This window comes from Pelophylax lessonae, assembly GCF_965119305.1.
Source record: "Pelophylax lessonae genome assembly, chromosome: 7".
Classification (NCBI taxonomy): Eukaryota; Metazoa; Chordata; class Amphibia; order Anura; family Ranidae; genus Pelophylax; species Pelophylax lessonae.
The window spans coordinates 201,347,163-201,361,450 of record NC_138774.1 but is presented as its reverse complement, the minus strand read 5'-3'; the positions used below and the strand labels follow the sequence as shown (position 1 = coordinate 201,361,450).

Below are 14,288 nucleotides of genomic sequence, written 5' to 3'. Positions count from 1 at the left end.
TAATAAAATGAGGCGTTTATTAAAATTTTCCAAGTGACAGGGTGACCTGAAAGAAATCACATAGAACGTTACAAATGCATATTGTTTTAATCTATCAGGAGCTCCTAGAGCTAGGGTGTTCTTTATGAGTGTCTCTAGTGGCTACTGGTTTCCTTGAAACTTTCCTCCATCGATCCCCCTCCTATCTGCCGTAATCTTCGGGTGCAGCGGGGGTTATTAGAACTGAGGGAGCTGTCATTTGCACTCATCAAGAGTGCCTGACTATGCCCACACTTTCTGCCCAGCCTGCACACAGAAGTTTTTTTATCTTAATGCCATAGAATGCCTGAAGATAAAAAAAACCTTCTGCCTTTACTGTCACTTTAAACTTTACCCAACCATGGAAAGTAACCCTGAACTCTAACCCTAACCATTATCTCTACCCCTAGACTTCAGCCAAGCCCTTAAAATGACTGCTGCCCACATATCTTGCGCTCCCTGCAACGCCTTCTCTTTAAGTTTATATGGTGCCTGGTCAAACCCAGACTGAACAGATACCTACTTTATAAACCTAAAACTCAGGAAGGCTTGGGGATGCCGAACATCACCTATTTTTACAAAGCAGCTCAGATAGCTCCTCTTGCTCAACTGTTTTTAGGGAAAGCCGCACCTCTCTGGTCCCTTAATGATGTAGTAGACACTGACCTGGTCCCACTCTCTTCTTTACTCTGGCTCCCCCCTCAACTACACCCTAAACCTTTAAACCCTGTCCTGTCCCACACCCTTGTGGTATGGGACTCTATAAATAATTCACCCCAACTGATATCACTGCACCTCCCTCTTCTTAAATTATTTAACTGCCCTTTATTTCCCCTGGTTTTGGAGAGTCCTTTGAGCTACCTTTGGTGGTGTAGCAAGAGTTTAACGACAGTTCGGTCTTTATCGTCCTCTAAAAGCGTTGCCACCTTTCAATACCTCAAGGATACATATGACATCCCAGATTAAAAATAAATCCCACTGTCTCCAAATCCATCACCTGCTGTGGGGTCCCTGACAAAAAACCATGACTGGTCAACAACCGTGACGGCATTTGAAACCAGAAACTGGACGCCCCCCATAACCCTAGGTCTTATCTCTTTATTATATTCTTCCATACTAAACAACTCCAACTTGCCTATCCCCTCTTACTGCTCTAACTGGGAAAGGGACTTTGGTGCCACGCAAACCCCTGAGACTTGGGGAAAAAAATCTGGGAGGTATTATTCTATTCCTCCCATGTAATAACTTCAAAGTATCACTTGTGTGGTTTGAACACTGTTTTGCGGTTGCAACTTACGTATGGGTTTGCTTTGGCGCATGAGCATGGAGGGATGGGGCGCTTTAAAGTTTTTTTGTTTTTTTTTACACTGTCCTTTTATAGAAAAAATTTTCTGATCACTTTTATTGCTGTCACAAGAAATGTAAGCATCCCTTGTGATAGTAATAGGCAACTACAGGCACTCTTTATGTAGGGATCTAGGGTCTAACCCAAACCCATCCTCTGCACTTGAAAGTTTTCAAAATGGCAAGATCAGCGTTTTTGAATACTTTGGATTTTTTAAAACCAGTGCCGTTGGCTGCCAAGTAAACCGGAATTGACATTGTGACGTCGCTTCCATGGTGTTACATCCGAGACCCGATCAAAGCTGATTCTGGCTTTGTTTGGGTCTTCCACCAGCTGGCTGACATGATGTGGCTCAGGTCTCAGACGAGCAGTGGGAGGGGGGCGTCCCCTCCCGCTGCTTGGAATTACAGCCAAGCGATTGCTTAACCACATCGGTTGTTATTACAAGAAAGCCGACTGCCGGCTCTAAAAAACGGTACTGGTGGGATGCCTGCAGCTGCAGGCATCACTCTGGTACAACCACTTGAAGCCAATCACATACAGGTACGTGATTTGGCGGCATGTGCTTAAGTTTGCCCACTCCCTTTCCACTTATTCTTATTTTCAAGTGAGGCAGATCATCAGAGTGATAGCCAACAGTAATGTTTTGGAGACAGGAGGGAGCAGACAGGCTTCTATACTACTAGAATGTGTCAGAGCTTAGTTTTTAAATGTTTGTGTTTTTATTTTGTCTACATTTCAGCTGGCCATACTTTATACAATTTCACTTTTCAAGCTCCTATAGACTTACCTTCAACTATGTAGTGCAAGGGCCTGCCTGATTGCATACAAATTGAAAGAGTTTAGGGTTGACCTCATATTATATGGTTTTAGTAAATCTAAAGGAAAATTGTATAAGAAAATTGTATAATGTATGGCCAGCCTTAGGCTTTAAAATGGTATTAAACCGAAAAGCAAACATTTATTTTATTGCAGTTTGTCATTTCTTAGATAAATAATTTTCCTTTTTTCTGGGCTTTCTTCTATTTTCATCTGGCGATCGAGCCAGTAAATCTGTTCTCTCCTGCAGATGTATCAGTTACAAAGATGAGACAAACTGATTAACACTGACAGAGGTGCTTACAATGGTCAGCTTTTATTTATATAAAACCTTTATCCCAAAAGATTTTTAAAAACTGTTTGCTGTAACTGTTTCTAAAGTTTTAGCTTGAGTTTGGCTTCAATTTGTTAGTGTATTTAAATCTGCTAGTACCTTGAACACTCTCCTCCCCCGAAACTGACATTGATGTTGTCCAAAGGTGCCCCTGTGCTCATTCATCCAGAGTGAGGGCATTGTAATACAGGAGGTGTGTTACTGGCCTGATCACCAGATGAAAACAGAAAGAACTAGGAAAAGTGAACTGATGCGACCACCACATCTAATGATTGTTGTAGATAAAGCTGTTATATATTAAATTTTTGGTTTTGGGTTTAATACTGCTTAAAGTGTTAATGGTCAATTTTAAGGCTTAAGGTACTTGTTAAAGCTGGGGTTTAGTTAATTTTTTTTCTCTCTACAGCTTTAGTTTAAATTAAATACCTACCTGTAATGTAATATGTTCCAATATGTACAGGCTGCTTGATTCTGTAGAAATCTTCACTGCATGGCTGCCCTGTCCTCCTCCTGCTGCTGCAAATCTGGTGCTTTGGGTCTCTGGGCTCCGCTGTACTAAATATAATCTGACAGGGACACGCCCCTTCTTGCGATCTCCTCCACTGAGAAGTTTTCTTACTGATTACACTGCCTGGAACATGATCTATGAATAGGGGAGAGAATCATGTGACCGATCAGACTCTTCCCCATTCACAGGGCATGTTACATACAGTGTAGTCTGTGAAAGAAGTTTCCTCAGTGGAGGGGAGAGGGGGTGTTGTCACTGTCAGATCATCTTTTTTTTTTTTAAACTCTTTTTATTGACAGAGATATAAAGCATTATAGTAATCATATTTGCTCAACATGAACATTTTAAGGTACAGAATTCAGTACGCAAGCATGAGAATAAGTACATTCTGGCTTATGTATAGTATGCATAATGGTCCTAATGAGAGGTCGTTGACAAAGTACCCACTCGGGAGTATTAAGGCTAGAGACCGATAAACACTGACCATGTAGATATTAAACAAATATATACTTGCATAGACTCAATTACCAGGCATAGTCAGATCATCTTTAGTGCAGCTGAGCCTGGAGACTCAAAGCTTTTAACCCTCACAGTGTCAGATGCCCAGTAGTAGGAACAGGGCAGCCCTGCACTGAAGATTTCTACAGAGTCCAGCAGCCTGCAAATTGTGGAATATCCTTCATTACGGGTAAGTAATGTAACTAAAGCTGTAGAGAAAAAAAAGTTTTTTTTTTTTTTTTTTAACTAAAATTCAGCTTTAACATTAACAATTGGTCTATTAGTCCACACTCCATGAGCTTTGCTGCTGCATCTCAGCCAGTCAGGAGGGAGAGATCCAGGAGAGCCCTGGGGTCTTGTGCACATCGTTGGATTGGGCTTAGATAAGTATTGGGGGGCTGAGGGCGTGCTGCAAACTAAAGGTTTTTTTTACCTTCATGCATAGAATTCACAAAGGTAAAAAACCTTCAGCCTTTGTAACCACTTTCAGGAATTACTAAATGTATAAGGCTAATATCATACTTGTGATCCTGTCACAGGCAAAAAGTCACCAGTGAAAGGTTCCTATAATATGCAGGGAGAACACTTCCTTTGTATGTTTCACCCCTTTGCTGCCAAAAGCATTTTAGCAAGTAGGCTACTGGCAAGGGAGCCAAATCTCACTCAACCAGCCAGTGATAGAGTGACACATACAAGCTGGTGAGTGTTTTCATTTACTTCCCTTCTGTGTCCCCCATAGCAATTCGGCTGTTGGCAGATTCTCACTAGCAATTGAATTGCAAGCGTAACAGGGAAGAGGTAGGAAATGAAAATCCATTGGCTGAGTAACTAGAATTCTGATTTTAAAATGAACTTCTTTTTGCAGACAGAAGCAAAGCTCTGCCATTCTGAAGTCTCTGGAAGATGAAAGGTTAGTAAAAATATTATTGCTGTCAAAAATAGGTGACATTAAAAATACAGTTTGCCATTAAGTATTTTTTCCCAAATTGTGTTCTTGGACAGCAAGTCAGATGGGTACCGCCTCCAACATGAAAAGGAAACACATCACCAAAAAACACATTAAAGGAAAGTTCTTCTGCTAAGTTGATCGATATTTGTGTTTCCTCCTTCAGATGGGAAACTTTGTGCTGGAACTCAGGGTGGAGACGATGAGCACTCTTGTGCTGTCCTCCTCCATCTTTCTTTATCTTGGCTTCTTAATGTCATGGTTTGGGTGGTGAAACAGAGACCATTCTATCCCCTTTATGCCCCTTGGACCAATTAGCGTGCAGTTTTGGAGCCAATCCAGAGCTCCATGATTCCGGGGATCCAGGACTACCCCAGGCTCAGCCCCCTTGGAAGTCGCTGGCCCCTAAAGCCATTCTTGTGTTTATCATTGTGACTCTGTGGCCATAGGTGTCTCTTCTGGTAGGGGCTTGTCCTGGAGACTGGTGTCAGGCCTTGACTGCTGGCCCATAAAATGTGAAGGGAGAAAGCCAGACAGTTTCTGGCAGGCCACTTTTGGTTCCAGGTTCCATCGCATTGGCATGTGGGTGTTTGGGTAGCGCTTGCACACTTCTGCACCCTCAGCATCATGTATCCAGGAGAGGAGACAGCATCATTGGCTACGGTAACCAGAGGCACGAGCATTGTGCAGGTAAGTAATAGGCTTAACTTACTTATTTTGGGGTGTTTATGGTTTAACCTCTCGGATCTTCTTCTTTTTTTTTTTTTTTTTTTTACTGTTGGACTCTTGGATCTTTGTTGTGACCTCTTATAGTCTTTTTTGACTCTGTTGGGTCTGTCTTCCCAGTATTAGAGTGTGTTGCTGTTGCTATGGGCAATGTAGAGCGATTTCTTTTTTTTTCTCAAGCCCAGGTTCCCAATAATGCCTAACTTTCTCATGTTCCTAAAAAAAGTCCTATTCTCTGAACCTAAAGCCAAAAGCCCACCATCTTTTTTGCTGCCCTCTTCCACATCCTCTAGTTCATTAAGAAATGTGAAACTGTGGAGGAGGATATTGATTTTTTCAGTAAGCATAGGTATGCTCATTGCTTGAAGAATGAGGGAACGCAGGACAAATTTACTAAATCTTCAAAGTTTTTATTTTCCTTAAAACAACGGCAATCTATGAGACTCCTATCTTTCTAGAAGCACAAGTGTCTGTGTCTTTGCATAATGGTATGCATCAGAGCATTTAAGAGTATAAAGGTATTGTTTTTCAAGTCTATAATATGCTCACAGAATGCACATGCTTGCTGTAGTCGTGATGTTTTGCTTCGCAAGGCGGCAAAAACGACCCCTGTTTGTAGCGTGAGGTGGCAAGTACAGCCTGCTGAATGCAACCCATTCAAGTGATGGGGGCCGTCACCGCATGCAATGCTATACATTTTCAGCTTGTGCTTATTTCTTAATTTCCCTTTCACAATGAGCCATTTACACTTGAGGGGCTCATGTATGTCATTAGTTGATTAGAAGTTCATTAGGTGATCACATTTTTCTTGGAATTTTTGTTTGTTGTGGAGTTAGTCTTGGATAACATCATACAACATATTTTCTAATATAGAATTGACTTTCTCTGAAGTTAGATATCCTACCTTTGTTTTATATCACTCTTTTGAGAGATTAATATCCTTGGATCCACCATATCTGTAATACTCCTAGTCCACCTGATGGAAGTTGAGTTTTCATTGCGTTTTTCCTCCCTACTCTGGTAAATTCTTGGTAATCTTCAATTGTGCTGTCCTGGAAGATGATTTGGGAAATACAGAATTAGACTTATTGGTAACTCAATTTCCATTGATGTTCCTGGACAGCAGAACCCCACCCTTGTGCTATGTTTTTTTTTGCTTCAGGTCATGTCCTTTAGGTCTCATCCAATACTAACTAGTTCAGCAGAAGGATTTCCTTTTTAAAGTGTTTTTTGGTGATGTGTTTTCTGTTCCTGTTGGAGACAATGCCTAACTCGTGCTGTCCTGGAAGGTTCTTGGAAGTACATCTACCTGTAAGTCTAAAGCCGACCATAGATGATGCAATTTTCTTTCCTGCAACACTGACTGTGTTAATGGAGGAATCCTTCATGCAAAGTTATTGTGTACTTCTAGTGGGGGAGACAGGGGAGTCTTCCCAGTCGTAAGAACACATTGATTATTGCTAGCACCTATAGCCGGTGACAATCATCGTGTCTGTAGCCACTGACCATTTACGATCTTACAATTGTAAAAATCCTGGAATGCTTGTTGTACCCAAGTTGATTGATGGATTGACTTGAGTACAAACAGCTTGCTCATTGATGGTTTGAATCTTGGCTGGTCCCTGCTGAACCAGCCAAGATTTGAGTCCTCTATGGCCAGCTTAACACTAGATTTCACATTTAATAGATGCTGAAGTGGTAAACCACTTGCCATTTTCTTACACCTCCCAGGGATAGATTGGTGAGACGTATTGATTTTCTGCACGCCTGCTATGCCTTTTATGAGAATTCCAACATTCTCTGTTGATTTTTTTTTTTACATACTATATACTATAGAGACTGGAGTAGAAAGAGCAGGAAACTCAGTTTTGTAGCAGAAGTAACGAAACTCCAAATTTCTAAGAACAATTTAGTGTGGGCTGACTTCAGCTAGAGGCAGTTTGTTTTTAAGCAGCAGAAAAGTGCCCAAGCTGCCAGTTTGTAATGTATATGTGAGATTGATTCCAGGGAACTATTTGTTGCCTGTCTCTTTCAAATAATTTATAGTTCAGCTTTGTATAGATAGGATATTCGATACCCCTCCAAAAAGCACAAAATATATATTTTATATTCTTATATACTATGTACAAATCTTTATTTTATCCAGTAAAACATTCTAATACAAAACATCTATTTCTTGTGTGTATTTATACATTGCTACCCTCAATAATTTTCCACCAGACAAATATAATCCATGGTGGTTTTAGGCGACACAGGAAAAGAGGTTAACGTGTTTCGTGGGGTCGCTGTTCTTCAGGACCTCCTATTTTTTAATTTAAATGCAAAAGGATCTCGTATACTCTGAAAACAAAAATACATGCTTAATTTACTGTACAAAAAAAAAAAAAAAAATGTTATGGATAAAAACATGCACATGGTAAACATAATATATACTGGCTATCCCCAGGACAGGGAGAAAGGGGAAGAGGATGAAAAAAAAAAAGTGTGTGTATATGTATGTGTGTGTATATATGTGTATGTGTATGTATATGTATATATATATATATATATATATATATATATACACCTTTCCACAAGATTTTAATCTGCACAGTATACAATTAACTTTTTCTGAGAAGTCTTCCAGGGCAGCATCTGATTGAGAGGCTCCTCCCACCCAAAACAGGAAACACAATAGTCCACCATTATAAGACTGTCAGTCATACCTGCGTGCCTCAGTATTAGTAAAGCACCGAAGGAACCCTCAGTAATCTTATAAATCTGCAGAAATATTTTGTACTGTTGTTTAGGGCGGGAAAAAATGATGCCCAGGAAGACTTCTCAGAAAGAGTTACCAGGTACCTAACTCTGTTTTCTCTAATCGTCTTCCAGGGCAGCATCTGAGAGGATGTATCAAGTAATACTTACTAGGAAGGGGATAAGGTCTGGAGCACCTTGGGACCAAATGTCTGGCCCTGACTGGACAGCTCGTCAATGCCGTAATGCCTTGCGAAGGGTATTGAAGCTAAGCTTGACTATATCACTGCCCTGCAGAGATCTGCTCCGGTGTTGCCCCGGCCCTCTCTGTGCTTGAGGATACCCAAGCTCTGGTTGGGTGGGCTTTGACTCCACTCGGTGGGGCAAGGTTTTGTGCTTGGTAGGCTTCCTGTATAGCAAGCTTTATCCATCTGGCATTCCTCGCCGAACCTGAGCGCAATAATTGAGTCCTCTACCACCAGAACCTGTCTTTCCTTACCCTTAGCTTTGCTCCCGCCCTCACTGGAGGAGTTCTTCCCCTGGCAGCTAGGGGCGTTGCTCTGCTCCAGCAATGCTGGTCCCTGACTGGTTTCCCCAACATCATGCAACAGGGCGTATTTATTGGGATGTTCCAGCCCAGGACCGGCCTCCTTGCCTCTTTACCCTCTACCCTTCCTGTCACCCACCCAAATATGTATATTTTATCTGTTATCTATAACTATGTCTGTTTAAGTTCGGATTATGCTAATAACGTTTACTGAATAAATACCCCTCCTGTCCTGCACCTCGCCATGTCTACGACTAAAGCCGGCCATACACAGTTAGATTTTTTAAAATTTTTGTTCAGCCTGCAGATAGAGGAATCTTCCGCTTGTGGCTATTGTATTCCAATGCCAGCACCAGTGGTTGTCAGAATACCTGAACAATGACTGCATTTGATTGGATGCAGCTGCTGTTCGGATGACAATTCTATGTCCAGCTCCTTTATTTTTCAGTCAAAGAATATTGGGAAGGAGGGTGAAAAGGGGGCCACCTACAAAGCAATGTTTGGCCAGTTCATCAGAAACTGGATGAAATTTCCAGTGCATGGTCAGCATAAGCCCATTTCTAGGGTAAGAAAAATTGGGGGGGGGGGGGGGGGGTGTTCCCAGGTGAGGCTTCTAGTGTGCGCATCCTGAATAATAATAATGTTTTAGAAATATGTTGGTCTTCATGATTCAAAAATGAACAGGATGTTGGTGTTCGATGCACAGCAAATTACTGTAGGTGCAATGGTAAATACTGTGTACAGAAATGAGAGCACGAGAGGTACAATGATGACTATTTTTTTTTTTTTTTTTATATAGATATCTATTTTGCATTTACTGAACCAGTAGTCATTGCTAATTAATGTTTTCAGGTTTAAGTACATTTTTGTCTTTAAGGTTTTTTTTTTTTAGTTCTGGCTAGAATGTGGTATGTGGTAACACCTGTCAGGTTTTTGATTGCTGTCTGTGTTCTTTTGGTGTGATTTCACCTCACTTTCTGTCTCAGAGACACGCCAGAAAATAAGAGAAAATCCCACCCCAAGACAGCAGATACAAGAACAGTTGTCCCTGTTGGAAGATTTCCCCATTCCTCCTGTAACAAATGTAAACATTTCAATTTCTCCAATCTCTTTGTCCTGGTGACCATGAGAGAGAACGAATCTCCTGACAGAGGTTCTAACCCTTCGCAATTCTATCCAAAACTTAAAAAAATAAATAAAATAAAATAAAATTGGCTTCACAAACACATTAAATTGCATGGTTATAATCTTTGGGAGGGCACAGTCTTGAAAATCATTCTCTTATTGACATGTCCAAATATGTTGTGTTGCATAGGATAAAAATGGAGCATCTCATGGCCATCACACAGGAAGAGGCAGAAAACCTTCGGCGGAAAGAAGTTGCTGGTAGGTACCAAACCTGTGTCTGTACAGCTACATAATTTACCCTGTGGAACTTATTGTCTTTAACAGTTTCCTGTTTATTCTCCTTGCTTATTGGGAAGAGACATTGAAAATCATTTATTAAAACATAGATATACAGTGAGGGAAAAAAGTTTTTGATCCCCTGCCGATTTTGTACGTTTGCCCACTGACAAAGAAATGATCAGTCTATAATTTAAATGGTAGTTTTATTTTAACAGTGAGAGAATACTAACGGAAATATCCAGAAAAACGCATTTCAAAAAAGTTATAAATTGATTTACATTTTAATGGGTGAAATAAGTATTTGACCCCTTCGCAAAACATGACTTAGTACTTGGTGGCAAAACCCTTGTTGGCAATCACAGAGGTCAGACGTTTTTGGTAGTTGTCCACCAGGTTTGCACACATCTCAGGAGCAGTGGCGGCCTGTGCATAGGGGGCACCAGGGCGCCGCCCCCCCCCCCCCCCTAAAAAAAAGAAAGAAAAAAAAGATTACAAAACAAAAAAATTCCCGGTCGCCGGTCTATGTTGTGGCTATGGGGGGGGGGGGTTTACGACCCAGCAGATTGGCTGCCTTCTGGGGGCGTAACCTGGGCGCAGGTCATAGCGCTAGGACACCCCCACTTTCGTGATATCCTGGCTGTGATTGGTCCAGTCTCCAGCCTGGACCAATCATCATCCAGGACATCCGATTGCTGACCCCGCTGATGTCGCAATGGGGGCGGTGCCGGTGCGTGCGTCAGTCACGCACCGTCACCGCCCGATATCCTTCCCGCCGGACTGATCGGAAGACCGAGAGAGCCGCCGTCAAAGAAGACAGAAGAGGACGAGAGGAGCAGCGCCGTGGACGGTTCCCGGAATCCCGCCGCCGTCAGAAGAAGAGGACGAGAGGAGAGGAGCAGCGCCGTGGACGTCTCGCAGGCAGCACAGGAGAGCAGGTAAGTGATTGAAGCCGACCTGTGCCATGCCTGTACCATCACCTGTGCCATGCCTAAAATATCACCTGTGCCATGCCTAAAATATCACCTGTGCCATGCCTGTACCATCACCTGTGCCATGCCTAAAACATCACCTGTGCCATGCCTAAACCATCGCCTGTACCATGCCTATACCATCACCTGTGCCATGCCTGTACCATCACCCGTGCCATGCCTATACCCTCACCTGTGCCATGCCTGTGCCATCACCTGTGCCATGCTTATACCATCACCTGTGCCATGCCTATACCATCACCTGTGCCATGCCTGTACCATCACCTGTGCCATGCCTATACCCTCACCTGTGCCATGCCTATACCCTCACCTGTGCCATGCCTGTACCCTCACCTGTGCCATGCCTGTACCATCACCTGTGCCATGCCTGTACCCTCACCTGTGCCATGCCTGTACCCTCACCTATGCCATGCCTGTACCATCACCTGTGCCATGCCTATACCATCACCTGTGCCATGCCTATACCATCACCTGTGCCATGCCTATACCATCACCTGTGCCATGCCTATACCCTCACCTGTGCCATGCCTGTACCATGCCTATACCCTCACCTGTGCCATGCCTGTACCATCACCTGTGCCATGCCTATACCATCACCTGTGCCATGCCTATACCATCACCTGTGCCATGCCTATACTATTACCTGTGCCATGCCTATACCATTACCTGTGCCATGCCTATACCATCACCTGTGCCATGCCTGTACCATCACCTGTGCCATGCCTATACCATCACCTGTGCCATGCCTATACCATTACCTGTGCCATGCCTATACCATTACCTGTGCCATGCCTGTACCATTACCTGTGCCATGCCTGTACCATTACCTGTGCCATGCCTGTACCATTACCTGTGCCATGCCTGTACCCTCACCTGTGCCATGCCTGTACCCTCACCTGTGCCATGCCTATACCCTCACCTGTGCCATGCCTATACCCTCACCTGTGCCATGCCTATACCCTCACCTGTGCCATGCCTATACCATCACCTGTGCCATGCCTATACCATCACCTGTGCCATGCCTGTACCATGACCTCAAAGTCACGCAATTTTTTTACCGCGTGTTTTTGCCGCGAAGCAATACCTATTACATTTTTCTTTTTGCGCCCCCCCCAAAAATTTTGATCACCAGCCGCCACTGCTCAGGAGTGATTTTGTCCCACTCCTCTTTGCAGATCCTCTCCTGGTCATTAAGGTTTCGAGGCTGATGTTTAGTAACTTGAACCTTCAGCTCCCTCCAGATATTTTCTATGGGATTAAGGTCTGGAGACTGGCTAGGCCACTCCAGGACCTTAATGTGCTTCTTCTTTAGCCACTCCTTTGTTGCCTTGGCCGTGTGTTTTGGGTCATTGTCATGCTGGAATACCTATCCACAACTTATTTTCAATGCCCTGGCTGAGGGAAGGAAGTTCTCACCCAAGATTTGACGGTACATGGCCCCCTCCATTGCCTCTTTGATGCGGTTTAGTTTTCTTGTCCCCTTAGCAGAAAAACACCCCTAAATATATATAATATTTTTTCAACCTCCATGTTTGACGGTGGGATGGTGTTCTTGGGGTCATAGGCAGCATATTCCTCCTCCTCCTCCAAACACAGCAAGTTGAGTTGATGCCAAAGAGCTTGATTTTGATCTCATATGTCCACAATACTTTCACCCAGTTCTCCTCTGAATCATTCAGATGCTCGTAAGCAAACTTCAGGTGGGCCTGTAAATCTGCTTTCTTGAGCAGGGGGACCTTGCGGGCGCGACAAGATTTCAGACCTTCACGGCATAGTGTTACCAATTGTTTTCTTGGTGACTATGGTCCCAGCTGCCTTGAGATCATTTACAAGATTCTCCCGTGTTGTTCCGGGCTGATTCCTCAATATTCTCATGATCATCCAGGAGCATGGAGCCCCAGACCGAGGGAGATTAACAGCTATTTTGGGTTTCTTCCATTTGCGAATAATCGCACCAACCATTGTCACCCTCTCAGCAAGCAGCTTGGTGATGGTCTTGTAGCCCGTTACAGCCTTGTGTAGGTCTACAATCTTGTCCCTGACATCCTTGGACAGCTCTTTGGTTTTGCCCATGGTGGAGAGATTGAAATCTGATTGATTGCTTCTGTGTACAGGTGTCTTTTAAACAGGTAACAAGCTGAGATTAGGAGCATTCCCTTTAAGAGAGTGCTCCTAATTTTAGCTCATTACCTGTATAGAAGACACCTGAGAGCCAGAAATCTTGCTGATTGATAGGCGATCAAATACTTATTTCACTCATTAAAATGCAAATCAATTTAGAACTTTTTTAAAATGTGTTTTTCTGGATATTTTTGTTATTTTTTCTCTCACTGTTAAAAATAAACCTACCATTAAAGCTATAGACTGATTCTTTCTTTGTCAGTGGGCAAACGTACGAAATTAGCAGGGGATCAAATACTTTTTTCCCCTCACTGTAGTTGTCTATATTATAATTGTGCAGTGAAAGTATGGTTCAGTTCTAATTGTAATTGGTGAGCTGTTGCTATGGTCAGGATTGCAAGTGTGACATGGGCTTAACACTGGCTCTTCAAGTAATTTTAATACTGTCTATCTGTAACTTTCCCATTAATCCATTTTGTAATTCTAGCATTAGCCCTCCCTGTAACCCTCACACTAACACTCCCTGTAACCCTAATACTGATCTTCCCTGTAACCCTTTCACTGACCCTCCCTTCAGAGCTGGTGTACTAGTTGGAAGCAAAGTGGGCAGTGGCCTAAAGCCCTTACATTCTTAAGGTTCCCCAGAAGCTTCCAACCTGTTCTCAAATTCCCCTGCACATGAAGAGCTGAACTAGTACAATAGTAGTAGTATATCATCCAGCCTGACCAAATCCATAGCATAAAAATATGGTATGCAGATACCGCCGCACACTGTATTAAACTCCAATGTAAGGTGAATGAAAAACTCTTTACATTGGAGTTGAATATAGTGTGTGACAGTATCTGCATACCATATTACATTTTGGAGTGAGATGTGCTCTGTATTTAGGTGCTGGGATAAACAGATTGTAAAACTGGAAGACTGACACTGCAGGCTTGGAGTGGCGCCGATCTGTTATGTTGTTTATAAAAATATGGTGCTTTAACTTTTTGGAAAAGTAGGGTAGAAAGATGCATGGGGAGTATGGCATTCTGTGCCTTATAAACTGGCCCTGTTGGATGGCCTGCAGTATTGCAGCCAAGTAAACCCCAGTTTTTTTACTCTTACCCAGAGCGCCAATTTTTTTAAAAAACCACCCTGCCTTCCTGTAATTCTAACATTTTCCATCCCTGTAAAGCCTAGTACACATGGGCCGAATGTTGGGCGACATCGGCCTGTTCAATAGAAATCGACCCGTGTGTATGGTAGTCGATCCAACAGAAGCTGGCTTTTTGGCCGGCTTGTGTCGGACTA

The 14,288-nt window shown here is 42.9% G+C and overlaps 1 protein-coding gene across 1 annotated transcript in view; it reads left to right on the top strand.

Annotated features, from left to right (window-relative positions):
• LRSAM1 (leucine rich repeat and sterile alpha motif containing 1) overlaps window positions 1–14,288 on the top strand; it is a 116,824-nt gene that overhangs the window by 64,945 nt on the left and 37,591 nt on the right. The window contains exons 14-15 of the mRNA XM_082263002.1: window positions 4,388–4,432; window positions 9,793–9,863. Of these exons, the coding sequence (XP_082119128.1) occupies window positions 4,388–4,432; window positions 9,793–9,863 (116 nt within the window). The remainder of the gene's footprint in view (window positions 1–4,387; window positions 4,433–9,792; window positions 9,864–14,288) is intronic.